Here is a 26,604-nt window from a genome sequence, read left to right as displayed (position 1 = left end):
GCTGTCATCGAGGATGGGAGTACGATTTTGAAACGATTGCTCAGAGAAACGATCGCGTTTGAGTCCCTTTGGCCAGCATTTGTGATTCTGAAGGCCGTCGCGAGACGACGTCGACCGCGGCAGATTGAACGAGAACGAAACGACGACGACGACGACGACATCTCGACTGGAGCCGCCGCGGCTAAGAGAAACGCCCCGAAACGGAATCTCGCACGTTTGTGACTCTCGGCTCTCGTTCTCGTTCTCCTTCCTGACCGACGACACGCTTGGCCGTTGAAGCTGATTCCGATTGCGACAACACAAATGGATGACTTGATTGCACTGGTCCGAGTTGCATCAAGTGACATTTCCAGCTATTATGGAAATGATTTCTACCTCCGCGACCGGCGACCTGTAGAGGGCGCATCGGAATCGGCTGTCCTCGGCAAACATCGTCATGTTCCGTCACTCGAGCGGCGGCCCCTCTCGGTCTGGGTCGAGGATGGAGGAGGAAGAGGCTCGGAGGCTCCTCGAAGAAGGGATCAGGAAAAAAGTCATTAGCCCGGGCAAAGGCCAGCTTTCGACTTTCCCCGATGGAACGAAGGTAACAATTGAAGTAGTTTGCGGGTCGGCGGCTGGCTCTGACGTTGGCCTCGGAAAAACTCGCGCAAACGCCATCGAGCTAACTTGGCTAAAGCTAGCTTTGCCGTCGTCTTTGCTTCCGTTTTTTCTCTCTTTTCTTGCTCATCGGCGGACGCGTTTGAATTCCTCGAGAAGCGCGAACCGCCGCACGTCGAAGAACTTCCAAGTTGTTGCTTTGCGAACGTTTGCAGCGCTTCTTTCCCTTCCTTCCCCCCCCCCCCCCATCTGATGGGAGGACGTGGGCGGGACAGAAGGCTGCCTGTTGATCACCGTCGATTGGTCCGCCGACCGTGCCGGTCAATTTTCTAGGCTTCTGATTGGAAGACGCGCCGTCGGCCTTCGCGTCACATTTTCGCCTTGAGTTGGGACCGCTTTAGCCATTAAAAAAATGGTTTCCGTCCATTTTCTGAGCCGTTTATCCCCACGAGGGTCGCGGGGAGTGCCCTCAACTGGTCGCCACGCCAGCCAATCGCAGGGCGCATGCAGACGAGACAACGGTCGCGCTCGCAATCACACCTATGGGCAATGTTGCATGTTTTTGGTGGGAGAACAGCCACGCAGGCACGTGTCGGGATTCGAACCCTGCTCCTCCGACTGTGAGGCAGATGTACTAACTAGTGTTCCGCCCTCATTTATTTGAATTCATTGAAAAAAAAAAAAAAAAAAACACCCAAATCAGATTGACAACCCAGCACCATGGTGGACAACCGGTTGCACTGTCTGCCTCACCATTCTGAGGACCGGGGTTCAAATCCCAGCCTGCGTGGAGTCTGCACGTCCCCCTCGCTCCGGTGTATTGAGGACAGACCCGAATTCGGCTTCACGCGGTGAGAGTACGAGAAGCGTCGTGACAGGAAAAACCGTACGGCAGCTTTTTTTTTTTCGCGTGAGCTTCTTCTCGGCTCGATAGCGACTTGGCCTCGGCGTCGTTTCCGGTCCTTGCGCTCGGCGAAGACTTGAGCGGCGACGGCGAGCTAACAGCCCGCCGGGCGCGGTTCCAGGTGGTGTTCCACTACCGCACCAGCCTGCGCGACGGCACCGTGCTGGATGACTCCAGGAAGATGGGGGGCGGCGGCAAACCCATGGAGCTCATCCTGGGCAAGAAGTTCAAACTGGCCGTGTGGGAACGCGTCATCGTCTCCATGAGAGCGGGAGAAGTGGCCCAATTCACGTGCGACACCAAAGTGGGTGAGCCGCCCGAAGCCGGCGTCGGAGGCGTCGCCGTCACGGCCGTTTTTGGTTCTGTCCGCAGCACACCGGACTTTACCCGCTGGTGTCGCAGTCGCTGAGGAACATCAGCGTGGGCAAAGACCCCCTGGAAGGCCAGCGGCATTGCTGCGGCATCGCCCAGATCCACTCCCACCACTCGCTGGGCCACAAAGACCTGGACCGGCTCCAGGCCGACCCGCAGCCGCTCGTCTTCGCCATCGAGCTGTTGGAGGCGCGTGAGCCGGGACCGCCGCCATTGGCTCCCGACGCGTGGCGCTGATCCGGCGTGCGTGCGTGCGTGCAGGTCCTTCCTCCGGGCTCCTTCCAGCTGGACGTGTGGGCCATGACGGACGAGGAGAAGCTGGCCTCGGTGCCTCACATCCACGAGGAGGGCAACGAGCTCTTCAAGCAGGGCCGAGTCCAGGAGGCCACCGACAAGTACTACAACGGCATCGCCTGCCTGAAAAATCTCCAGATGAAGGTCAGCGAGTCGCGGCCGCCGCCGCCGCCGCCCCGTTCGCGGCCGTTCGCTGACCCCGTCGCCCCGCTCGTGCTTCCCCTTGCAGGAGCATCCGGGCGATGAAGCCTGGATCAAGCTGGACCACATGATCACGCCGCTCCTCCTCAACTACTGCCAGTGCAAACTGCTCCAAGGACACTACTACGAAGTCATCGAACACTGCTCGTCGCTCACGTTCAAGTACGAGGGTGAGGCCAACCCCTTTGTTGCCGGCGGAACACGACTGCAAGTCCGCCTCGTCCTCCCCGAGTCGCCGCTCCAGTTACTGTAATTTCAGGCCCACAAGCCGCCACTTTTTTCACACGCTTTCAACCCTGCGGTTCACGCGGCGGTGCGGCTAATTTGTGCATTGTTTCTAGCGGCCGCCGCAATGAGACCGCTGAAATAGATGTGCCCAGGAAGTGGCTTTTACCGGCCCTGTTAGCACTGTGCTAGCGTGTTGCTGCTGTGTTATTGCCGTGTCTTAAAGTGATATTTACCGGTACGTTTTATTTGAGCACTAGTGCGGCGTTAGCGCTCGCTTTAGTGTGGCGTTGGGGTTAGCGCTACCGTGTTTCTTTGCAAATATGTCGTGCTTCGATGTGGCCATTTGCGGCTTTTACACAGCTGCGCCGTGTGTACAGTATGTACCAAATGGTATTTCCTTTACAAATGTGAGGCTCGTAACCAGGTGCGCTGCGTAGGCCCCGGGAATTGCCGTATCTTCAAATCACGGGCAGACCGCAGTGACATTCTCACAGCTTCAAGTGGCCACAAAGAAAGATACGTTTATCTCTGTGATGATCGCTCTGAGGTTTTTGTTGTTGCGGCAGAAGAAAAATCGTCCCACACGTCTTCTACTGTCTCAAATGTCATGTAGGCAATTTTCAAGCAAAGATTTGCATGCTGAAAGCGGTCCTTGATTTGAGCACCTACATTAGTTTTATTTTCAAATTCGTCGCCTGCCGTCCTCATACTATCAAATGTGGCGTCCCCGGTGAGACCCGCTTGCAATCATCGGGCGGCTCGTGTCGATATTATATTAACGCGCCTGGTTAGGGGAAAGAAAAAAAAAAAAACCAAAACAACTGCATTTCAAAGTGACTCATTTGTGTTAAGCCCTTGTGTACGTTCAAAGTGTCCTTCTTTCGCTGAATGATGATAACTTGACGCCCGCCGTTTTCCGTGCGCGCGCGCCAGACAACGTGAAGGCCTTCTACAAGCGAGCCAAGGCCCACGCCGCCGTCTGGAACGAGACGGAGGCCCGGGCGGACTTCGCCAAGGTGCTGGAGCTGGACCCGTCCCTCGGGCCGTCCGTGGCCAAGGAGCTGCGGGCCATGGAGGTGCGCATTCGCACCAAGGAGAAGGAGGAGAAGGGCCGCTACAAAGGCCTCTTCGACTACAACGCGGCGGCGCCGCCGACGACCGCCACCACGGTGGGTCGGCGCGGGCCTCTCGTTCCCTTCTCCGCCGGAGAATCGGCCGCGTTCACTCTTGTGCGCTTTCTCTCGGCAGGGTTGAAGAGCGAAATGAGAAGCGGCTGCCCGAGATCATTTCCAGGAGAAAGCGTCGCCAACGCACGCGTTGCTGCTGCTGCTGCTGCTGCGGTTTGGCTCGGATCCACTGGCGGGACGAACGCTCTTGAGCTCCGTTTCTCCCTTTTAAGTCTTTCAGCTTCATGTTTAGGCACATTTTGGCTTCATCACAGAGAATGTCAACACGTAACCAAGAGTCACTCACGCAAGCTTTTTTTTTTTTTTTTTTTTTTGGGGGGGGGGGTGTCACCGTTTCCTATAATCGATGTTAGAATCACAGCTAAAATATTACCGACAGGCGCAGGTCTTCTTTGTCCCTACGGACCTTTTTCTGGGCATCGGCGCTTTCCCCCGGTCGACGTTACGACAATCATAAAACGCACTTGGATGTTGCTTTCTTGTGTATTTCCCGTATAAACGACGTTTGTGTTTGTTGTTTTTGTGCGCCGACATCGGCCCGTCTGAAAATGAACAAACGCGAAGCCGCCGGTGGGTCGAGCGGCAATCGTGTCATCCAAATAAAAGTGTCCGTCCGTCCGTCCGTCTCTTGGCATTTTGAATGTGTGTCATCCAATGGGAAAGGAAAACATGACATGTGCTGATTTTTTTTTTTTTTTTCATATTTCATTAAGATATACACGCTGAACTGCAAAAGTTTGCTTTACAAAATTTCCACAATAACAAATTGACTGAGATGTACAATACATAATTCTTGCTGGATGCTGACTAGAAAACTCCCGCACGTGGGCAGAAAAGCAAAGGAACGAAAAGGAAAATAAAATGGACTAAAAAAAAAAAAAAGGGGGGGGGGGGACAGGTTGAAAGCGAAGGGCCCGGTGGAATGACAAAAAAACAACGCAAATGTAAAAAGCTGACAGAGGAGGACAAAGAAAAAAAGGTTTTCAAACAGATGAAGGAGTTCCGAGGGGAGGTCATGTCCGGGCACTTCGTTCCGTTTCGGCCAGACACTCTCGGACCAGCGCACGAGCGTGGATGATGCCTGGAAACCACAAACGACGCGTCAGAATAGTAAGTCCGACGAACCCGCAGGGTTTGGACGTCTCGGGTTCTCGAGGCTTCAGAGCAGCCGACGTGCAGATGGATGACGCACGATTAGCGTCGTCGTTCTGCGGCGAAAAGTCCCGTTGTACTAACGCGTGACTTTGTCTGCGCCCGTCACAAGCCCAGAGTCGCTCGGGACTCTGGGCGCTGCCCGATCGGCTTTCCGTCGTTGCCGAGTAAAGCGAGAGGAACGATTACCTCTCTTTAGCCTCTCCATGGCACTTTTGCTCCCGGCGTACGTGGGTCGGATCTCGCGGCTCATTTCCTCGATGACCGACAGCAGTTCGCTGTAGGTTGACCCTTGAGTGACCTTGATGGGCTGAGACCAGAGATGCAACAAAATGTCACTTCCGGTTTCGTTGCTTATTGGATCACGAGTACAACGCGGTACCTTGACTTGGGGGCTTCGTGAACTCGGAGTCGCCCCCGTCAAGCCTACTTTGTAATTTGCATTGCGGCGAGGGAATCGCAATCGACTTCATTGTGCAACAAATTACTCGACTCGAATCCACACCAGTTCAACCCCGGAACTCAAATCTCCTTGTGCTGGTGTGAAAATCAAGTCATTTATCAGCCCCCCCCCCCCCAACCTTTTTTTTTTTTTAAAACAAGGTTAAAGGTCTCAAATCTTCTCCAAAATGGACAGCCTGACCATTTGTGCAAAATTGTCCTGTGACATGTCCAATGAAGTACGCATTTGTTACACTGTTAGCATGCAAAACTTCATGGGTGCGTTTCATTTTGCACTGCTGTTGTACCCCAAAGTTTGAGTGACGCCTCCTAAGTCGGCACAGCCCAAAGTCAAGGCGCCGCCGAATCGGCAGAACCGAGCGAGCGCGCCTGCCGCTAGCGTACCTGCACAAAGCCCATGGAGGGCGGGCCGAAGTCACTGAAAGCCGGCCGGAAGTTGGACGACGACGGGAGGGAAGGTGAGGGCACGGAGGAGCCTGCGGGGGGGGGGAAGACAATCAATAGACAGAACTTTCTGCCGTGATCTTGTAACGGTACCGCTGTTAAGATACGTGATGCAGGTCCAATACTGAAGTGCCAGGTTTGGTCCATTCTGACCTAAACAGGCCGGGAATAATAATAATGTCGCACCGCAGATCTCTGTTATCGTTCATCTATTTCGTCAGCAACCCATCGTGACCGTCAGAAAAATGAAAAGAACTGGACAAAGACACACCTCACTACGCGGGTGCCGATACAAGCGAGAATATCATCAATTTGAAAAAAGCGAGCACGTATGAGCCAAGGAACAGGCTGAGGAAAATCGGGGAGGGCGTCGGAACCCACAACCCACCAGGCGGCGTGTGGTTGGAGCCGGACGGCGCAGGAGCGATGGGCTTGTAACTCATGACGATGTCCGCCGGCAGCTCCCCGTACGACGCGCCGCTTCCTTCGTTCCGGTGCTTATACAGCTTTAGTCCGGCGATGAGCTCCTAAGAGCTGAAAGGGGAACAGACGCCGTCAGAACACACTCATGGGTCAGAACCTCTTTTGGAAAACAAAGGAATAAATACACGGAATTGGTGCAAATCAAGAGGGGGTCGACTAGCGGTGGATTTGGGAAACGGCCTGGCCGCCGTCCACTCACCGGATTCCTACTTTCAAGTCCCCTAAGCAGGCTGCCATAATCAATAATCATAAGCTTGAGCCGCTATTAAACCTAGGAAAAAACGTTGAAGGCATTCACATTGAACATTTCTTCTTTTTTATTTTAGGTCTCACTGGTTAAACACAAGTCCCGAGATTATGCCGGTGTACCTAATAAAATGGCCGCAAAGTGCACGTTGGCAGTCCAACGACGAAAAATGTCATTTTCATTCGGATGTTCCCGTGAAAGCGGCTCGATTGACACATAAACACCAAGCAAATGCGCGATTATGATTATGAAAAGTAGTTTGGAGCGTATTTGCGTGCGGGGGGGACGACAGCGTGAAAGGCAAACGAGGAGCTCGAATGAAACAAAAGCTAACGTTAGCCAAACAGGAAGTTGTCATGCTAAACGGAGCTAGCCTTCGCCGGTTAGCACAACAACGCGAGCGCGACCCACACATCAAACCGAAAGAAACACTCGCAAACTGCGAGAAGAAGCGCAAAGTATCACGATGCTCTTTCCTCCCTCCGAGTACCTTTTGCAAGTTGACTGAAGAAGATTTGAAAATGTGAGCGGGGTGGGGGGCGGGGGGGGGGACGCCAGCCAGAGCGCTTCCCGTCAGGAAAGGACAGCGCATGCGCACAAGGCCACGTCACGCGGACGCGCAGCGCCTTTCCGCTCGTTTCATTTTGGAGGCTCACCATTGGTCAATTTATCAATACAGCCATGACATAATCCCGAACTTTTGTTTGGTTTTGTTTTGTTTTTTTTGGGGGGGGGTAGATAGATAGATAGATAGAAAAAAATATCCTTTGTGAGCATTTTAAAGACGTTACCATTTGAGATGAAAATCGTTTATTTGTGTCTGTGCAGATCTAGAAAGATAGTTTGTCCAAATTTGTCAAATATTATTAGCCCTCGAGTTGTTTTTTATGTACAGTGGCAACCAAGTGCCATTTCATACTTATGATGATGACGATGTCTGCAAATGATCAGACGCTGAGAGATGATTCTTTTTTTTTTTCTGTTTTTTTCTTGCGCGTATCCTCCCTCTCTCAAGCGTGGCTCCATCCATCCATCCATCCATCCATCCATCCATCCATCCATCCATCCATCCATCCATCCATCCATCCATCCATCCATTTTGTGAGCTAGTTCTCCTCCCCAGGGCCACGGGAGCCCATCGCAGGCACCTTCGGGCACCCCCCCCCCCCCCAGGAAGCGCATTTTCACTTCTTGCAGTTGCGATAGTAACCGTTGGGCGGCGCAACCAACAAACGCAGCACCCAAATAAACGAAAAAGAAAGAAAAGGCCACCGCAAGCCCTTGTGGGTAATGGTGTCTTTTAAACAGAGTTCTCGTAGAATTCGGGGTCTTACAAACTTCATTTCCCGAACACTTTTCCAAAGGTTGGGTTCAGTTTAGAGAGCCCCAAATCCGAGGGTAAGAATTCCACTTTTCGACTCGCGTTCTTTAACAATTGTGCATTTCGAGCCTCGCGTCTGAAATGTTTTTCCAATTCGGCGCCGTCAAACGGCAGCGGTCGGCCGTGAAGTCAGAATTCCTGACAGGGAACCAAATGCGCTGAAGCTCGCCTTTCCGAAGCCCAAAAGCCCAAAACAAAAAGCAACAAGAACAACGCACTTTCATCCTTATTACTCGTTTGTGCGATGTAACATTTAAAAAAAAAAAAAAAAACCAGGGAGGCAATAGATGGAAAGCAAAGTTCTCCATCAACTAAGTCAGCAGCGCTTGTAAATTGTAGCATAAATACTGCCGATTGGATTCTTGCAACCGCTGCTAACGACGAACGCTCCAATGTTAAGTCAAAGGACGTGTTGAGCAAAATAAATGTCAATTTGACACAGCCCACAGAAGTTGAATCTTTTTCCAAGTCACTTAATGGACCTCACAAGCCTCCAAAATGGCGGACATGCCGCTGTGGGCCTTCACTCATGATATCGAAACGTCAACGGTGGCCCATCAGTCGCGTTTCACTATTGGAGAGAGAAGAAACGATGCAATGAAATATCTCGAAGCGGCTCGACGTCACAATTGAGCAACGTGCGGACCGAAGTCGTACAATGAAAACGAAGTCGCGAAGCAGGGCGGGGAGGCGACGAAGCCGTTTATTGCGTTGCGACGCCCCTCAATGTGAAAAATGTATCCAATGGGAAAGATTGGCGGACAGATTTCAGAGTGCGAACGCCAGTGGGCGAGCATCCCCGCAACGCAACGTAGCCACCTTCAAATGTCAGGGGGCTGAGAAAGGTCCCTTGGCGCTCACTGGCGGGGTCGTCGCCGGACGGCCAAGAGTGTCACTTGCCGTGGTTTTAGCCACAACAACAACAACAACAACAAAAAAAAGAAATGGTGAAAAGCGACGTACCACCGTTGGCGCCATTCGCAACAATTCAGCACCCACCGCCGAGTTCTTAAGCAGACTCGACTTGTCTTTCCGATCGGCCGTTTGCGCTTGAGCATTTAATCGGAACGTTGACGTGCGTCGATGAGCTCGCTCGTGTATTTCGCAAACAATGTCGCCGACGCGCATTTGCGTTGAGGCTCGACGCTGTTCCGATTCGGAAAATGGCTCAACGGATATGTCCGCCCTATTTGGGTTTCCTCTGATCTGACGCATTTTCATTGGGTTTGGCCTTGTGGAGCGATTCCAATCGGACTACGAGACGCCAGCTGAGCCCGCTTTTGCGTAGGGACGACGAGGGCGAGCGCTCCGAAAGGCGGGCGGACGTCTGGCTGTGCCTCTCATTGCCTTCTTTGTGGATTGTTGGACACACAGAGGCGCCGCATGGAGTTTCCAGACGATTTCAACCAACTGGAGCTCGTAAACACGCACGGCAAGTTGATCCCGCGAGGTTCTTGCGGCCTGTGGACTGGAAGTGAGGATGAAGACGGGCCAGTGGAGGATGAGGAGGCGCAGAGTGAGGAGCGGTACCTCCGCAAAGAGGAAAGCCTCCGGGACAGACCCGCCGAGCTCGTTCTTTGGGCTGCACAAAACAACCGCGTAAGTCGACACCATTTCACACCGTGGACTGTGGACGCTTGGCCCCGGTTCCTTCCGCCGCGGCGGGCCCGCATGACCTTGGTGATGGTCGTCAAGCCGCCTCCAACCATGCATAACACCTCTCGGCACGATTCCACGTCAAACTGGTTCAACTTGCTCGGTTCTGTGAGGGAGACCGCGACAGCTTGCGCGTAATCAAAAAGTCCTTTTCATTTCACGCATTTGGGAAATTAGCGCTCTCCAGCCATCAAAATCCAAAGTTTCTTTGCAGAACAGCTCCAAATTCTTTTAGCCGAATGCGAGGCGCGCACAAATGAGCCGATCCGACGTCGGTGTCTTTGGCATTTTTCAGGAGGCTGCCCGCTCGTTTTTGGCCCCCCTCAGATCAGGAAAAGCCGACGAGTGGTTTTTGGCTGTTGCCAAAGTCGGAACGAACGGCTTCAGTTTATTTCGGGCCCGTTTCACGAGCGCTTTTTGGCCTTTGAAGTCGGGCAGCCGCCACCCAGGACCAAATCCCACGCGTTATGTATTCAACGATACTCGGCGACCGTTTTGAATGTGGCGGCGGTGGCCCGAATCGGCAAAATGCGGCCGACGGCCACCTGCGCTGGGACGCGCTTTCAAAATGGCCGCCTTTTTCGCACACGTCGCGGGTCGCTCGGCGTACTTTTTCTTTAGGACGCGAGATGACGACGGCCCCGGAGTTTTCTCGTATGGGCTTGCGGGGGAAAACCACGAGGACAGAACCTGGCGGACCGGTGTACCTTTTTGCGGACGGTCCTGCGGCCTTGACGGCGTCTCCGTCAATCGCGCGGACTAAAAGCTGCAATTCTGAACATTTGGCCCCCGTTGATCTGTTGAAATTGTGTCGTTGGCGTATTCCCCAACGTCGACGCGCTTTGCGATGTACCCCGCAGGTGTCCACGATCCTGAGGTTGTTATCCGCAGAGGCGTCGTTGGCGCACAGCAGCGACGAGGACGCTTACACTCCCCTGCACCGGGCGGCCTACGGCGGCCACGCGGACGCGGCCGCTTCCCTGCTGGCCGCCGGCTCCAGGGTCAACCCTCGCACCGTCGACGGCTGGACGCCCCTCCACAGCGCCTGCCGCTGGGGGCACGTCGCCGTAGCGACCTTGCTACTCCATCACGGCGCCGACGTGAACGCGCAGACCGACGGAGGCCTGACGCCGCTGCACCTGGCGGCTTCGCACGGCAGTTCGCGCAAAGCCGGCTGGCGCCACACTCTGGAGCTCCTCCTCTCTCAGCGCCACCTGCGGGCCGGACTCGGCAGCGACGGCGGCGAGCGTGCCGGCGAGCTGGCCCGACGCTGCGGCCCCTATCACTTCCTCTTTGAGATGGTGGAGGACTGTGCCAGTGTGCTTCCTGGCCCGTGAATATTTTCCCCAAGAACCCTGACAAATTCTTTGCTCGCGGCCTGTCGGCGTTCGCACATCAAAGGGGAAGAAGTATAAAAATCAATTCCTCAAAGAGCCTTTGACATATCCAGTGAAGCTCATCCGTGCTTTTAGCTCAGGTAGACTTGACTGTTGTAATGGTCTTCAAACTTATTCAGCAGGGTCTGACCAGAACAAAGAGGTCGGACCGTATTCCAATACTCAAATTCTGGCACCTTGAGAACAGATTTGCAAGCTATGCTTCTCCATAAGTCACTAAATGGCGTCGGTCCGGAATCTGACCTCATCGGGGCGCTGACGTGGTGACGTTAAGCTGTAGAAATATCATGCGAGGAATTGACATTTCACATTTTGTTATCAATGATGTGGTTCATTACAGCATTTAAAATAAAGGCATCGAAATGACTTTTCTGAACTGCTTTTGCTCCCTTTGGATGGTCAACGTTTAACTAGGCAACTCCTGAAGCAACACTTCCGCCTCATGTTGCATTTTTCTAAAACTGTCAAATTGTTTTCTGAAATGTAAAAAAAAAAAAAGCTTCGCGGCTCTTCGAACTGAAATGGAAAAGCTTCTCAAAACTTGTGCGCTTCCCAGCCGCCGTAGCGGAGTGACGCAATGACTCTCCAGTCAAAGATCAAATACAAAAACCACCAAGAAATGACAAAAATGTCAGACTTGAAAGTTTTATAAGACTTAGGGAAAAAAAAAAAAAAAAGAAAAACACCAACCAAGGCATGTCATCTTCTGAGAAATTATTTACAAAATAGGATTATGTACAGGTAATGACTCAGAAACGGAGGCGGCTACATGTGGTCTTATAGTGAGAATATATTTGGTATTTACATTAGAACTGGAGCAAGAAAGGGACATTACGGACCGGGACAAACTTGTTTGTCGTTACACCTTCGCTTTTCAATCACGGCGCTTGAAGAGATTCTTGGCTACGGGGAAAAAACAAAAACCAGCACGAGGACGACACCACACAGACATCGCAACGCAACAAAGGATCTTCAGGGTGCCGCATTTTTTCAAAGCGGACTTTTCGGATGCAATTTTGTCCCGACACGTGCGAGAAACATGAATTCAAAGGGTCCACGCGTTCCTGAGTTGCGGACGTTTTTCTGCCCGGGCCTGAAATGAGCTTCGCGGAGGCAACCAATCAGAGGAAAGGGCGCGGCGCTTGACGCCAAATATGGACAAAGCCGACAAAACTGGGCCGAGACCCAGGCGGTTTTTCCCTCGTTTTTCAAAATGAAATTGACGCTTTCATACTTAAGTCTACTCGCTAGTCACGACGGAGGTCAAAATACACGACCTTCTTTCCTTCCTTTTTACATGAAGTGATTTCAGCCGCGCAAACAACACGAGGACGCGCACGGGTCCGAACAGCGCCGAGAATCCTCAGCGTGAAAAATTCCAATCCGCCGGAATGCTACGGAAAATGAAACAGCGGCTGATTGACGAGCTCAACGTAGCGCGTCTGAGAATAGGCGACGGAACGTGAAGGTCAAATCCAAGAAAAAGCGTTGAACGTCGTCGTCGAGACGCGACGCAGCCCCGTCGACTGTCGGGGATCAACCCGGCGCGGGCGCGCCCTGCTCGGTTCCGAGTCCGAGTGTACGGCGACGCGACGGATCGTGTGCCGTCTTACCACCGAGGAAGTCACAAAAAAAAAAAAAACCTGATGAGTGGCAGTGAAATCTGGGACAGCTCCAAACCGGGCCGGGCCGACCTCCTCTCTCAGCACACGACGAGCGGAAGCGGCTCGCTTTCCCGCCGCTGATTCTTCTTCAGCAGCTGGATGCGGTTGTGGCAGTAGAACTTGATGGCCCGCCAATCGCGCTGGTTGCTGACCAGCAGAGGGCAGAGTTGCAGGCAGCGCTCGCAGTCGGCCTTGGCGGGCACGCGCAGCTCGTTGATGTTTTGGGTCAGGTGCTCCTCCACCGCCGCCCGCTCCGCCTCGGACCAGGGACGCTTCAGGACGCCGCGCTTGCCTGCGGGACAGCGCAAAGGTTCAGCCCGAGCGCGTCGACTTTGTCGGGGGATTTGCAATTCACGCGTTCTCGTCGCAAAGCTGCGACGTTTTGGAACACTTGTGGATTTGAACTCTCAGCTCTGGAAAAGCCAGCGACAAATGAAGCTCCAGTTCCATTTCTGATCTTCCCGGCAGCACCGAAAGCGGTCGGCGGTCAAGACGCAATCAACAATTTGCCTTCCGACGGTCCGCGCGGCAGGAAATTCTTGCGCTGATTCTGTTTATTCTAATAATAACCATCCACAGAAGACTCGAGCAAGGTCACGGCAAGACGAGTAACAAGCGCGGTTCTCTTACCGGAGCCTCTCCTCCGGCTGATCGGCGGAAGAGGAGGAGCAGGAAGAGGAGGAGGAGGAGGCGGAGGCGAAGCAAGCGACCCGCTGTTCTTCAGCTTCTTGGGTCGGCCCACACGGCCGTTGTTCTTGCCCTTGCGGACGTACAGCAGGGTCGGCGCCGGTTTGGGGGACTCGGGCTTCTCCTTGAGCGGCTCGCCTTCCGATTCTCCCTCCGAGTACGAGTCCGCAGAGTTTCCCGACATGACTGCGAACGGGAGAGGGAGAGGAACGCGCTCGTCTTTAGTTAGGCGGAATCGCTCCCGAGCATCGGCCATCGCGAAGGGTACGCGACCGCTGGATTCGGAGGTTTTTTTTCCAAAGACGAACGAGGAGCTCACCGTCCAGCTCCAGGCAGATGTGGTTGAGGCTCATCCCCCTGAAGAGGACGCCGTCTCGCTCTCCGCAGAGCACCACGCGGCCCACTCTGCCCATCAGGCCGGGATCCTGGCCGATCCCGGCGCAGTTCTGGGTCACGTGGTACTCCCTCTCCAGGAAGCGCTCCAGCCTTTCCACCGCGCCGCCTCCCGGCCGGCCGGGCTCCTCCCCCTCTCCGAGCAGCAGCAGCTGGGTCAGGATGGCCACCTGCCGTCGCACCCTGGTCTGGGTCAGGGCTCTGGGATTGCGGGTGCCGCTGGAGCGGGCCAGGCCGCGCAGGAGGTCGGTGCCCCGCAGGGGGGTGGCGGGGGAGTGGTAGGGCCTGGCGAAGACGTAAGGGTTGGCCGGGTCCACGCCCACGTCCCGCCGCGTCTGCAGGAGCAGCTCCAGGCAGGGCTCGCAGTGGGGCGGCAGAATCAGGGGCTGGATGCGTCCCCGTTTGCCCTGGACCCCCACGCGCGGGAGGTGGGCCAGCACCAGCCGCTCGAAGGGAGACAGGGAGGCCTCCAGCGGGGTGAGGGCCGGCGGGGAGCCCGGGGGCACGGGGACGGGGCACTGGGGGGTCACGCGGGCTCTGTACTCGCCCACGGACAACTTGGAGACCTCGCACTCGCGCCGCCGGTTGTACAGGATGAGCAGCGCCAGGCTGGAGTGGCAGAGGAGGCGCCAGGCCTCGGCCGACTGCAGCTGGCGAGACAGCGACAGGTAGGCCGAGTGCTGCAGCCGGCGCAGGTACAGGACGAGCGACGACAACGACGAGAGGAGGGGCAGCATCTGGTGACGCCCGGAACTGCGCACAGAGCGGACACAAAAAGTCAGAAAGGCGAGAAACAATGCGGTGAATTCGCAGCCCGCCGCCGTCATCGTCGTCGTCTTGGGAGAAAATCTTGCTTTGGCGCCATCCAGTGGCCTCTTGGCGGAAGCAGCCAGGAGGCCAATAGCGCGGGGGGAGTCCTTTGCTGCCACCCGACGGCATCTACAGGAAATTGCAAACTTTTTGAGCGGCCGTCACGTTGGCGGCGGGACTGCGAACTCGCCTGCACACAAACTCACTTCAATGGTTTTCTTTTCTCACATGCAACTCAACGCTTTCGAAAGAAATTATTTCTTTTCAATTGCGAACTACCGGGAGCTGGATGCAAATCATGTGCGCTGACTTCCTGTTCCACATTAAAACGCTCATCTCGCCGTCTCCTCGTCGTTAAGACACTTTTTATTTGCAAGCGCCTGCCTTCTAAAATTCAAGGCAATGCTAGTTGAAGAAACGAGTCCGATTTCAAAGGCAGTTTTTGGCTTGACGGTTGTAACGGTCCTCCCTCGGAGGCGCAGTTGACACAATTCCCAACGGGACGTGACGTCTTACCTTAGCGAGTCTTTGTCCTTATCCTCGGCCCCGCTTTCATCTTCCACGTCCATCACGCTCTTGTCTTCTTCCTCCTCCTCCTCCTCCTCTCCTCCTTCTCCTTCTCCTTCTCCTTCTCCTTCTCCTTCTCCTCCTCCTCCTCCTTCTTTGCGCATCTCTTTGGACAAGTCGTTTCCGAAGGACGGCGCGCACCCGGCCTGGACTTCCTCCTCTTTGGGCCGCTTGGCGTGCACGAGCTCCGCGGCTTCTTCATCTTCACCTCCGCGGTCATCATCCGCTCTCCCCCTCTTGGGCCTCCTCCCTCCTCCCTTCCTGGGCGGCGTCGCCGCCACCGGGGGCGGACTCCTCTTCAGGACCGACACGGCCACAGAGCTGTGCCCTCGCTGCGACGGCGGACACGAGGGCGGGTCCCGGACGGCGCTCGGGTGCTTTGAGTTGTGGTGAGCGGGGGCCGCGGGGGCGCTCGCGTTGTGCGCGTGCAAGCGGGGCATCCGGGTGTAACGCTCGACGAGGGCGGAGCACACGTCGGGCTGGTGGGCGTGGTGTTTGTCGAGATGGCGGCCCAGCGAGCGGAAGTGGCGTCCGCAGTAGTCGCAAGTTTGGCGCGCGGAGTCTCGGTGGGGGGCGTCCGTGTCGCTCGTGCCGTCCGGGCTCAGAGGGGCGGGAGCTTTGAACGCGCCTTTGGCGGAGGAGCCCGGAGGGGAGGGCGCAGGCGGGAGCGGACCACCCGAGGAGGCGGCGGCCGCCGGATGCTCGGACTGAGTCCGATGAGGGGTCTTTCTCTTGGAGGGGGTGCCGCGCCGCCTCTTGCGGCGACGCAGGGTGCGCCCGCGGGGGCCGGCGCTGTCCTCGTCTGCCGCGTCCGAGTCGGTGGCGTCGGAATGCGAGATGGGCGAGGAAGAGGGCGAAAGAGACCAAGAGGGCGTGACGTAGTCCTGGTACTGCCGCCGCTGCTGCTGCTGCTGCTGCTGCTCGGGTCGCTGGGAGGCCGGCGCCGGCTCATCCTCCTGAGAGCAACACACGCAATGTTTAGCTAGGCTGAAAAAAGGTTGCAACTTTGTCGACGCTCATCTGCTTTTCGCACATTTATAAGGTCAAGAGTTGAAGACGTCGCGACGACAACACGCCATCAACCGGACGAAAATGACAAACGACACAACGTCGATAAATCCAAACAACTTCCGAGGCGGGCCAATGTTGAGGAAAACACCGCTCGTACCTTTTTGCTGTTGCTCTCTGCGTCAGAGTTACACTCTGGTTGCGCTGGGGAGACGGAACCGCGGAAACCCTGAAGAACACAAAAAGGCGCAGCCATGCTTACGTGCGGTCGTCATGACACCACCGTCAACCCCAGGTGACATTTGACCCCACCGACCCGTGCCCAAATAACGATGATGCTTTTGGAAGAAATTGAGTGATTTCTGACTTCGACCCGTCAATTTCAAGTCCATCCTGAGAAAATCAGACGGATCCAATTTCTCGGAATCCGTTGAAAGAACAAATGTCACCCGGTTACCTAAGAGCTCACTCATCACCATGGCAACCCCATGCCCGAGCTTTGTGTGGATGCGCGTTAAGGCGGCGACGCGCGAATACGCCGGACCCCCGCGATCGGTGGGGGCCGGGGGCGGGGAGTGGGCCACAATCCCGGCACCGCTGACACCCAGTAGAACTGCACTAATAGAAGGAAAAATGGGGATTGGTGGCCTTGAGAAAAAAAATGGAATTAAACAGGTGAACCGGACGTGGAGAAGCGCAGGCTCGCTTGAGGTCGTCGGACCGCGCGGAAACATTTGCAAACGTCGATGAGGAGAGAACCGCAAGTGCGCGATCCGAGCCGCCCGTGATCAAATGGACAAACCCGCCGCTTAAGTCTGCAGAAACCGGTTGGATCGGACCTTTCCCTCAGGTGTCAAAAAAAAATATATATATATATTTCGTGGTCTTCACTCGGGCCCGAGGAGAGGAAAGATTGGAGGTGGTCGCGACGTGAGCGTTTCCCGTTCAATCAAAGCAGAATTCTGTGGAGAAAAGTGTTAAAAGACGAAGAATATCGTTTCAAAAGAATTTCTCCCTGGGTGACGGTTGAAAAATGGCAACTTCAATAAGATTTATTAGCTCACCTTCATTCCAAAATGGCTTTTTCCAAAGCATTTTTCAACAAATTCTACATTTGAGTGTGTGAAGATACTGACCAGGTTCTCCCCCCACTCGGTCAGGCTGTAGTCCACGGTGATCTCCTCCCCCTTGGCGATGTTTCGGATGGCGATCACCACCAGTCGAACTTGACTGCCGCAGTGAACCTCTCTGATGCGGCAGTTGGGGGAAGGCGGGAAGGAGCCGGTCGCCTGGGTCTGGGCCTGGGCCGGGGCCGGGGAGGAGGGGGCTTGAGCCGAGGTCGCCGGGACCGGCGTGGGGCCCGAGGCCGAGCCAGCTTTGGATGCGCTGGAGACTTTGTCCCGACTTGGCTCTGATGGACCACTAGAGGAAAGCGCGCCACAGGGGACAAACGCTGCAACGTCAATAAAACCCAAACGTTGGATAAAACCGACTGTCCGGACTCAAAATGTTTCCGCTTGTCAATGTCGCGGCTTCGCCCGTGCAGTAAGTTCAAATGGCATCAAAACTCAACAAATAAAACAAGCACATTGGATCCTTTTCATTAGAATATGAAAATTCAGATTCAGGACCTTTTTTTTTTTTTAACTCCAGAATTGATTCGACTTCAAGCTTTTTGCTTTGTTGCGCTACTTTGTGCACTATTTACAGTCAAGGGCGCCCCCGTCACCTTCATACGACATGCGACATCGGGACCCCGGATCGGGGCGCGAGGGCGGGGTCAAAGTGCGACCGGGGTTGCTTTTATGGCCGTGGGTGTCAAACTCGAGGCCCCGGGGGCCAGAATGTGGCCCGCAAAAGGAAATCATGTGTGCGCCAGCGTCCGTGATTCTTGCTCCAATCTGAAATTCAAGATTCAAAACCATCATACATTGCGATGTGGCATTTGCTGCTACCAATCCCCTTTTTACATTCATTTGATCAATAATTGCACCAACTGTGAGTCTAGTGAATTGAAAAGTCGCGATGACTCAACATGTTGTGTAGATGCCAGAATATGAGGCGTGGTTTCACTGTCGTGACGACAGTTATGAGGGAAATTGAAACGAGAACGTGGGCCTCCACAGCCAAAAATCGCAAGAATTCCGACGAGTCGCTCTCGAGTGCGCACGTTCCGTGTCGTGTTCACTGAAGACGATCACTTGTGGGCACGTGATGGCGCGTGCGTGCGTGCGTGCGTGCGGCGGGGACCCCCCCTCCCCCCCCCCGGAACGGGGCGGCCACCGTCTGCCACGAATCCGGCCGTGCTCCGGCTCATGCGCGACGCGAACCCCCCAGAAAATTGATGGATGAGCGCAAGTACACGTACCAGTTGTTGGGAGTGGGGTCTGTCTTGTGGGGAGGGGGGTCCGGCGTGGGACGTTTCGTCTCAGCTGCTTCCTTGGCATCACCTGAGAGAAGAACGCCGACGGATTACGAGGACGTACGCGCGCTCGCGCACACCAATTCCTCCCCATCACATGCAGTCGTGTGTGTACCTTCCAGAACCACGTCGGCTGAAACACAAAAGTAGGTCACACACAATTGCACAAGCTCCGCCTCCGTGCCGATCCCGCGCGCGCACACACACACACACACACACCTCTGCAGTGCGCGCGCTCAGGGTTGATCTCCTCCTCGGCGGCCGTAACGAAGACTTTCACGGGCGTCCCTTTGCGTTTTCTTCCACAGCCGCGTCTGCAGAGCGCGCGCACACACACAAAATTATCCGTTAATCAATGGGCCCGCTGAGCCAGCCGCACATCAATCCGATCAGCGAACGATCAATATGCTGACGACTGCAATAAAGAGAGTCCGCAGACAAGAAGTCGCTTGACGACGGCGGGCGCACGGGTTCGGCCTCCCGGCTCGGGCGCTGCGTTCCTTCCGCGGCAAAACGCCACCTGAGAGATTCCCGCCCGATCGCTACAACGCGACCGGTCTCGGCCGTCCGGTACCCGTCGTCGTGGCGACAACGACTTCATTTCTTCTTTTCATTTGGGATGAACGCTTCAAAATTCAGAATTGCCAATTGGCATTCGAATGACGAGACCCTCGTGAGGATAAGCGGCTCGGAAGACGGGGGGGACGGAGGAAGTTTGAGAAAGCCCGTCGGCCGCGTCTTATTTCCTCGGACCTGCGGGGGGAGACCCCCGTCGAAGCGTGACTTCCTCTGACACCTGTAGACCAACATGAGTGAAGCGGAGCAGCTGTCGGCGCTCCAGAACCGCGTCTACGCCGAGGTCCGTTTCAACGGGGGTCCGGCAGACTTGCCGTCTGTCAACTTTCTTCTTACGTCTTCATTCCCTTGAAGCTTTTCTGTCTCCGGCTCTTCATTGACTCTGTCTTTCTTGTGTCCTTGCACGTTTCTCTTTAACCCGACGCACACGCACACGCACACACGCACAAATCCACTCAAGACTCACATGTGCATGAGCAAACACGCGCGCAGCTCACAGTCCACATGTTCGCATGCACGCACGCACGCACACACCCTCCCCCTCTCTGGCCCACATGCACGCAGACGCACACACACGAACCGGCACTCAGTGACACACACACACACAAAACAGACTCCTCCCTCTCTCTGGCCCACACACACACACACACACACACACACACACACACACGCAAGCACCCAGTGACACACACAAACACACACCCCTCCCTTTCAGGCTAACAGGCACATAAACATGCATACACACACACACACACAAAATATCCACTCTGTAGCCAAGCTTCCATCGACGTACACACACACACACACACACACACACACACACACACCCTCCCCCTTCACTAAAGCTCACAAACACACACACATACATACACACACACACACACATTCTCTCTCACACACACACACACACACAAATAACCAAAGCCACAGTCTCATGTTCCATCTCTGGCGCACGCACACACATTTTCACTCACAAACACACAATAACGAGCGTCGAGCCAGTTTGCATTTTCCCGAACGCGTATGTAATTGCTGTGATGAATTGCGTAGTCATCTTCATTAATACACACTATTGGTTTTTCCTCTCCCACACAAACTACTGACATGTAGACGCACACACGCACAGCCTGACATGTTTGCTTGCTACGCCCGCGTTCAGATTAAGCACAAACACGGATGTAAAGTCACCCTCTGAGCTTTGACGTACACTTGTTCATACACGTATACGCAAAAACAACCCCACACAGACGCAACCGTCCTCACTCACATTACAACACCACCCACACACGCCATGCACACAACTTTTGCTCCTAGCATGGCTACACACATGCATCCAAACAGACACACACAAGGTCCTTCCCTCTTTCATAAACAAAGTAGATGCGTAAACACTCTCTCCTTCCCGCTGTATGACAAACACACACACGCATGCACGCGCTGCCCTTGTCTAAGAGACACACGAACCTTGCCTGTGTCAAACACACACACACACACACACACGCAACACACCTCACTTTCTTCCTGACTGCAGAACACACACACACACACACACAAGCCAAACAAATACACGTAGACACAAAAATACACACCAAATACACAACATATGCACTGGCTACCAAGCCCTCTTTTTCAGTTTCCAAGACACACGCACACACACACACACACACACACACACACACACGCATGCAGCTCACTCACCCGCCCCTTCAAAAGCTTGCACGCGCACACACACACACACACTGCGTCACACACCCTCCCTTCTCTTTTCCTCTTAAACACACACACACACACACACAGTACACTAGCTGCAACACACACCCTCCATCTTTCCTTTGACACACACACACCACACACACACTTGGGTCTTGTGTGTGAATCGCAAACACGCATTGCTCACCAGCACTTAAAGCAAAATGCACACTCTTTGGGACGCACTTTTTCCACTTTAATGCCAAATTTGTCTCCACACGTACACGTACACGTACCAGGTACACGCCATACACTAATCATGTCATTGATTGTCCTTCTGATTAATCCACAAACAGTCCTTTAAAGTCTCTCTCACGCAACACACACACACATACACACACACACACGTCCTTCATATCACACATCTCTCCGTGCCTTGTGACACACGGCACACACCTATAGAGCCCCCCCGCCCCCTCCCACACAGACAGAATTATTCTGCACAACCACACACAATAACACTTGCTCAACACACACACACACACACACACACACACAGCTCCCCATCCCCTCTCTCGCTCCCTTTTACACACACGCACACACACTCTCGTGTCTGTCTCTGTCACGCACACACTCGCTCCCCCCTCCCATCTCTTACACACTCCCTCCTCCTTTCTCTGCTCTCACACACACACACACACACACACGCACACACACACACACAGAGTCCTCCCCTCCCCCCTCTCACACACACACACACACACAAGCATTTCCATGAGTTCGGACGACGACGTCGCATTGACTTGTTTTAGTTTCTTGGTCAGCAGTTGCGCTGCTGGGTTGACCTTTGACCTTGCCCACCCTGAGCACATTATCTTCACCGTTCATGTATGGTCATCGGTGTTGTCATGGCAACTTGCTCCGGGACCCCAAAAGATGTGATGTGTAAACACATTGCTGTTCCCATAACATGGGGCTAAGCGCGCGCGCGCACACGCGCACACACACACACGCGCACACACACGCACACACACACGCACACACACACAGAAATCTGCTGGTTTCTCTCTCACGCCTCCCTTCGGCGTGTCCTTTTCTCTCACTCGCACGCAAGCAAACATTTCTTCAACTTTGTTTTTTATTTTGAAGGGTCCCAACATGAAGTCCTCTGGCTTTAAAAGTACCACCGAGGACGCGGTGTTGCGTTCGATGTACGTCGTAAAAAAAAAAAAAAACCGTTCCCGCAACAGCGACTTTGTGGGTTCGCGCTTGTTTCCAACTTGTTGTCACGGTGGGGGGGGGGGACGACGACGACGACGACGACGACGACCCTCTCGCACGCACACGCGCCTTCCACACCCACACCGGGTCTCGCTGTCACCGGCGTGTGAATCGCTTGTTCGGTTTACGGTCGAAGGGCCGACTCACCCCCGCGGCGTCGCCGCCGCTTTGACGGCGTCCGCGTCGCCGTCCCGGCCGCGCGTCTCCCGGTGCTCGTGGGGCTCGCGCTCGCTTTCCGCCATGTCCGTCCGCGGTGAAGCTGCTTCCCTCGCCGGAGCCGCCGAAGCCGAAGCCGCCGCAGCCGCCGCCGCCGTCGCTGCCTCTCACCCAGGTTGTTAGCGGCGAGTCCACTGTGGCGCCGCGGTGGGGGTGCGAGCCCGTCCGAGGCGCTCCGGCTTTGGCGTCTGCCGACGACTCGGTGAGCCGCAACCCGCCCCTTCCCTACTTCTCCGGCTCCAAATCAAAGCGGCGCACGACGAGGCAAACAAATGGCGTCGTTCCCTCCAAACGAAGGCGCTCGTCACCCCCGCGACGGAGTGGACGCGCCCACAAAGCGGCGGGGCGGGGCGGGGCGGGAGGGAAGGACGGGGGCCGAGAGGGCGAGAGGGTGAGAGGGCGAGAGGGCGAGAGGGCGTGCGCGGCATCTTTGCGAGGGTTTCGCAGCCGTGGCGCATTTCTTTGAGTCGTCATAAGGAAACGCGACGGCGACGGCGACGGCGTCGGCGGTCCCCCAAAGTCGCAATCGAGGCGCACAGTTACTTTTATCAACAGCTCGTCAAGAGTTGTCTTCTCCGTCGTCGTTCCAACCCGTCAAGCAGACCTCACCGGCGCAATTCCGTCATTGACTTGATTTGTTTTGCATCGTGCTGGGGCCCAGATCAGCTGATTTCGGCCGAGAGGCGGTCCACGCCCCCGACGGGTCCCCACATTCAAACGAAGCGACCGCCGGCACTCAATTTGGAGCCACGCGGGCACGGGGACAAGATGCAAACGAGGTCGGATTTGAGCCCGCAACCTCACAGGCTGATGATGATGATGATGATGATGATGACGACGTACTGGACCAATTACCCGAAATGGATGAAATCCGCAAAGTAGCATCCCAGCTTTTGGAATTGTTATTCCGTATTTTAAAGCCGTGCAAATGTCCCCAAACTCCTTGACCCTTGACAAATTTCACTGACATTAGGGCAAACCACTTTTTGTGTGTGTGCGGTGACTTCCTAAAAAATCCGACACGAGGAGATGGAGTGATTTGTTCCATTTTGGGGTTTTTTTTGCTTTATCCCCCACCAGCTGCACCGGCACCACTTCCACTCCGTCGAAATGGAGGAGAATAATCCTTTATTGTTACAGTGACATGGAGAATTTTCTTTGCTTCACCATCACCCCCCCCCAAAAATACAGATATTGACACGTTGTTAAAAAAAAGCATGTGTAATAATAAAGATGGCTCTGTCATCCCAACGCTAATTTGACGGATGGATGGCCAAATCTGGCGTGGGAGGGGCTGCTTAGACTTTGTGTGCCAGTCGGCCACCATTTGACTGGGTCATTCTTCTTTTTTTTTTTTTTTTTGGGGGGGGGGGGGGTTCCCCTCTATGTCTCTTACTTTCAAGCTAACCCTCTCTCCAAAGTGGCCTTCCTTCCCGTTTCTGCCCTGGTTGCAGAATTTGCCCAAAGTGTTTCATGAAGTTATCATTAAAAATGTTCACTATTGTCTTCACCAGCGCGGCACTAAGTCGGGCTAAGTTAACAAGAACTGCAAATTTTTATTTATTTATTTTTTTTTATACAGTGGTATTGACATTATGAGCAGCAACGTGCACTGAGTATTATCATTAGTGTATTTAATTATAGACATTTGTGCATAGCAGAATAAAAATCATTCGGGTAACGTAGCTGCAGTGCTGCAAGTGCCGCGTGATCATGAGCTTCAATTATGTCCGCGAGTCGGCGGTGGCGGGTCTCAGGGAGGGATGATAATAACGTGGGCAAAGCGGAGCATCCTCAACGCCGGGTGGAAGAAACTCTCCTTGAGACTGCCGGTTTTAGCCCCAAGGCTCTGCAGTCTCCTCCCCGATGGCAACAATTTGAAGGGGCAGTGGGACGGGCAAGCGGGGTCACCTGCGATCCCGGTGGCCTTGCGGGTGAGGTGGGTGTGTGTGATAAATGTCCAAAAGGAAAGGGAAGGACATCAATGATCTTCACAGCTGTTCTCACCGTGTGCTGCATGATCTTTTTTAAAAGTTTTGTTGTTTTTTTTTTTTTAAACCTTTCTTGTTATCGGAATGGTACGCAAGTAAGGGCTTCACTTTACCGTCGCCGCTGACGTGACCCCATCTTTCGTAGGCTTACACATGGGTAACACTTTTTCTTCCGTTGTCACGTACATTTTTGTTTGGCTGATTTGTATGACCTCCGAGAAAGTCGAAGGCCGAGATTTCACTGGATATTGTTAACCCAGTTGAAGCCAGAAGTTTACATCCACATTTTTTGTCCGAGTGTCTGAAGTCAAATCAGACAAAACCTTTCTTGTTTCAGGTCAGTCGGGATAAACAAAATTATTTCATTTTGCTAAATGCCAACATAATTGGAGAATTTCCTAGAGAATCGTTGGTTTTTTTAGGTCAAAAGTTTTTCTACCCAAAAAGTACACGGGGATGATCAAATAAACCCCTATAGGTAATGGAGGTGAGTTAATTGACGGCATGTATTCGAGACCACACCTCAAGCACTCTGCTTCCTTGTTTGAAGTCATGGAAAAACAAAAAGAATCAGCCAGGAAACCGGACAAAAAATTGCGGCACTCCACAAGTCTGGCTCATCCTCGGGTGCAATTTCCAGCTACACCAAGGTGCCGCATCATTTCCGTTCAAAAAAATCACACGCAAGTGCAAAGATAGCAGGAATGTCCAGCCAACACACGGCTCGGGAAAGAGACGGACGGGCTCTGTGTTCCGGAGTTGAACGTGTTTTGGTCAGAAATGTGCAAATCCACCCGAGGACATAAGCTAAAGACCTTGTGAAGATGGTAAAAAAGTATCGTCGTTTCCTGTACTGACGTGGGCTGAAAGGCCATTCACTGAGAATGAAGCCAATACACCTAAAAAAAAATGAAAATAAAAATGACATTTTGCAACAAGACAACGATCTTACCTACTGGAAATAATTCCCTGAAGTCTGATGAAAATAAAGTGGAGCCGTTTGGGTGTAATGACATCTGGAGGGAAAAGGGGCAAGCTTGCAGACCCGAGAACACCGTCCCAACTGCGAAGCACGGAGGTGGCGGCATCACGTGGCGCAGCTCTTGTGGGGAAGCCCACGGAGATATGAAGGCAATATCTCGCTGAAACTTGCTCGCAAATGGGACGATAATCACCCCAAGCGGACTGGAAAAAGGCTGGAGGATAGCAAAGTCCTGGTCTCGGAGTGGCCCCGATCTGAATCCGACATCCAAAAAGGCGTGTGCCGGCGGGGCCAGCGGGGCGACCCGCAAACCTGACTCGGTTCCACCGCTTCTTCCCGGGAGAACGGGACAGGATGACATCAGAGTACTGTCCGCACCCGGGGATTTTCTGCCACCCTTCTCCCGCCCTCAACCGCTTGCCAGCCAATCGCAGGGCACGGCCCGTGAAAACGGGGCGTGCGCCCGCCCGCAGAAAAACCACGCGGAAAGAGGCGAAAATACCCGCACTTGCTAATACGCCTATTTCAGACGCAGGAGTACCTGCAGCTAAAAATACCGTCGTGGAAATTCTCCCTTTTTTGAAGGGGAGGACACAGGAAGCGCAATTTGCACCCATGACCAACGCTCAACAAACACGTGCCGCTAGCGTGCACTTTAGCAACACGCTAGTACACTCTCACCAACTTCACACACACACACACACGCGCACAAGTACACGACTCCACCGAAGGACACACTCGCGCACACTTGCATTCATTTCCCTTTCATTCTGCACAGACACATATTGTGCTGCTGCTGCAGCACACACACACACACACACACACACACACACACACCCCTCCCCCTATCTGCTAGGCACACACACACACACGCATGTTCACGCACACTCCCGCCTACGCAAGCAAGCAAGCAAGCACGCACATATACACGCAGGTTCTCTCTCTCTCACACACACACACACACACGCACGCACACACAGTATCGTGCTCGCTCCCTCCCTCCCTCCTTCCGTCTGTCTGTCCCACACGTGCACGCGCTTTCCTGCCCTGGCTCCCTTCTCTTTTTTTCTGCCGCACACACACCCACAACAGCAGCACACACTGACATGCGCAGAAGCAGAAAACACACACACGCATTTCCTCTTGTCTTTTTCTCGTACCGGAACACACACACACACACACACACACTCAAATACCCCCCCCCCCGCCCCCCCCATTCCAAATGCCACTCCCTCCCCAACGACCACACAAAAGTGCCAACAAGATGGGCACCCGCACACCCACAAGCTTGTGGCACTCGTGTTGGCGAGGAC

The 26,604-nt window shown here is 54.2% G+C and overlaps 4 protein-coding genes across 7 annotated transcripts; 2 read left to right on the top strand and 2 right to left on the bottom strand.

Moving 5' to 3' along the window:
• Positions 1 to 400: 400 nt before the first annotated feature.
• On the top strand, positions 401 to 4,401 carry aip (aryl hydrocarbon receptor interacting protein). Its single transcript, XM_061829526.1, has 7 exons — positions 401 to 583; positions 1,623 to 1,805; positions 1,874 to 2,062; positions 2,135 to 2,311; positions 2,397 to 2,538; positions 3,530 to 3,765; positions 3,845 to 4,401. The coding sequence occupies exons 1-7, from the start codon at positions 437 to 439 to the stop codon at positions 3,848 to 3,850; spliced, it is 1,080 nt and encodes a 359-aa protein (XP_061685510.1). The 5' UTR covers positions 401 to 436; the 3' UTR covers positions 3,851 to 4,401.
• A 105-nt stretch (positions 4,402 to 4,506) lies between these two features.
• On the bottom strand, positions 4,507 to 7,184 carry cdk2ap2 (cyclin dependent kinase 2 associated protein 2). 3 transcript variants are annotated; one of them, XM_061829531.1, is made up of 6 exons: positions 7,062 to 7,100; positions 6,524 to 6,595; positions 6,230 to 6,375; positions 5,782 to 5,873; positions 5,125 to 5,245; positions 4,507 to 4,864 (listed from the first exon to the last, which is right to left on the bottom strand). In XM_061829531.1, the coding sequence occupies exons 3-6, from the start codon at positions 6,282 to 6,284 to the stop codon at positions 4,797 to 4,799; spliced, it is 336 nt and encodes a 111-aa protein (XP_061685515.1). In that variant the 5' UTR covers positions 6,285 to 6,375; positions 6,524 to 6,595; positions 7,062 to 7,100; the 3' UTR covers positions 4,507 to 4,796. The 3 variants fall into 3 exon arrangements, with proteins under 3 accessions (XP_061685515.1, XP_061685513.1, XP_061685514.1); XM_061829529.1 differs by lacking the exon at positions 7,062 to 7,100 and adding an exon at positions 6,694 to 7,052; XM_061829530.1 differs by lacking the exon at positions 6,524 to 6,595 and having other exon boundaries at positions 7,062 to 7,184.
• A 698-nt stretch (positions 7,185 to 7,882) lies between these two features.
• ankrd49 (ankyrin repeat domain 49) lies at positions 7,883 to 11,381 on the top strand. The gene is made up of 3 exons (XM_061830991.1): positions 7,883 to 7,969; positions 9,327 to 9,551; positions 10,469 to 11,381. The coding sequence occupies exons 2-3, from the start codon at positions 9,336 to 9,338 to the stop codon at positions 10,943 to 10,945; spliced, it is 693 nt and encodes a 230-aa protein (XP_061686975.1). The 5' UTR covers positions 7,883 to 7,969; positions 9,327 to 9,335; the 3' UTR covers positions 10,946 to 11,381.
• A 399-nt stretch (positions 11,382 to 11,780) lies between these two features.
• Positions 11,781 to 22,653, bottom strand: si:dkey-117m1.4 (serine/arginine repetitive matrix protein 1). Of its 2 annotated transcripts, XM_061829065.1 has the most exons (10): positions 22,250 to 22,653; positions 18,776 to 18,870; positions 18,672 to 18,689; positions 18,503 to 18,584; positions 17,271 to 17,556; positions 16,295 to 16,363; positions 15,076 to 16,082; positions 13,676 to 14,502; positions 13,300 to 13,542; positions 11,781 to 12,961 (listed from the first exon to the last, which is right to left on the bottom strand). In XM_061829065.1, the coding sequence occupies exons 1-10, from the start codon at positions 22,342 to 22,344 to the stop codon at positions 12,708 to 12,710; spliced, it is 2,976 nt and encodes a 991-aa protein (XP_061685049.1). In that variant the 5' UTR covers positions 22,345 to 22,653; the 3' UTR covers positions 11,781 to 12,707. The 2 variants fall into 2 exon arrangements, with proteins under 2 accessions (XP_061685049.1, XP_061685050.1); XM_061829066.1 differs by lacking the exon at positions 18,672 to 18,689.
• Between the last annotated feature and the right edge of the window lie 3,951 nt (positions 22,654 to 26,604).

The sequence above is a fragment of the Syngnathoides biaculeatus genome, chromosome 9, assembly GCF_019802595.1.
Source record: "Syngnathoides biaculeatus isolate LvHL_M chromosome 9, ASM1980259v1, whole genome shotgun sequence".
NCBI classification, from domain to species: Eukaryota; Metazoa; Chordata; class Actinopteri; order Syngnathiformes; family Syngnathidae; genus Syngnathoides; species Syngnathoides biaculeatus.
This window is presented reverse-complemented; position numbering and strand designations above follow the sequence as displayed.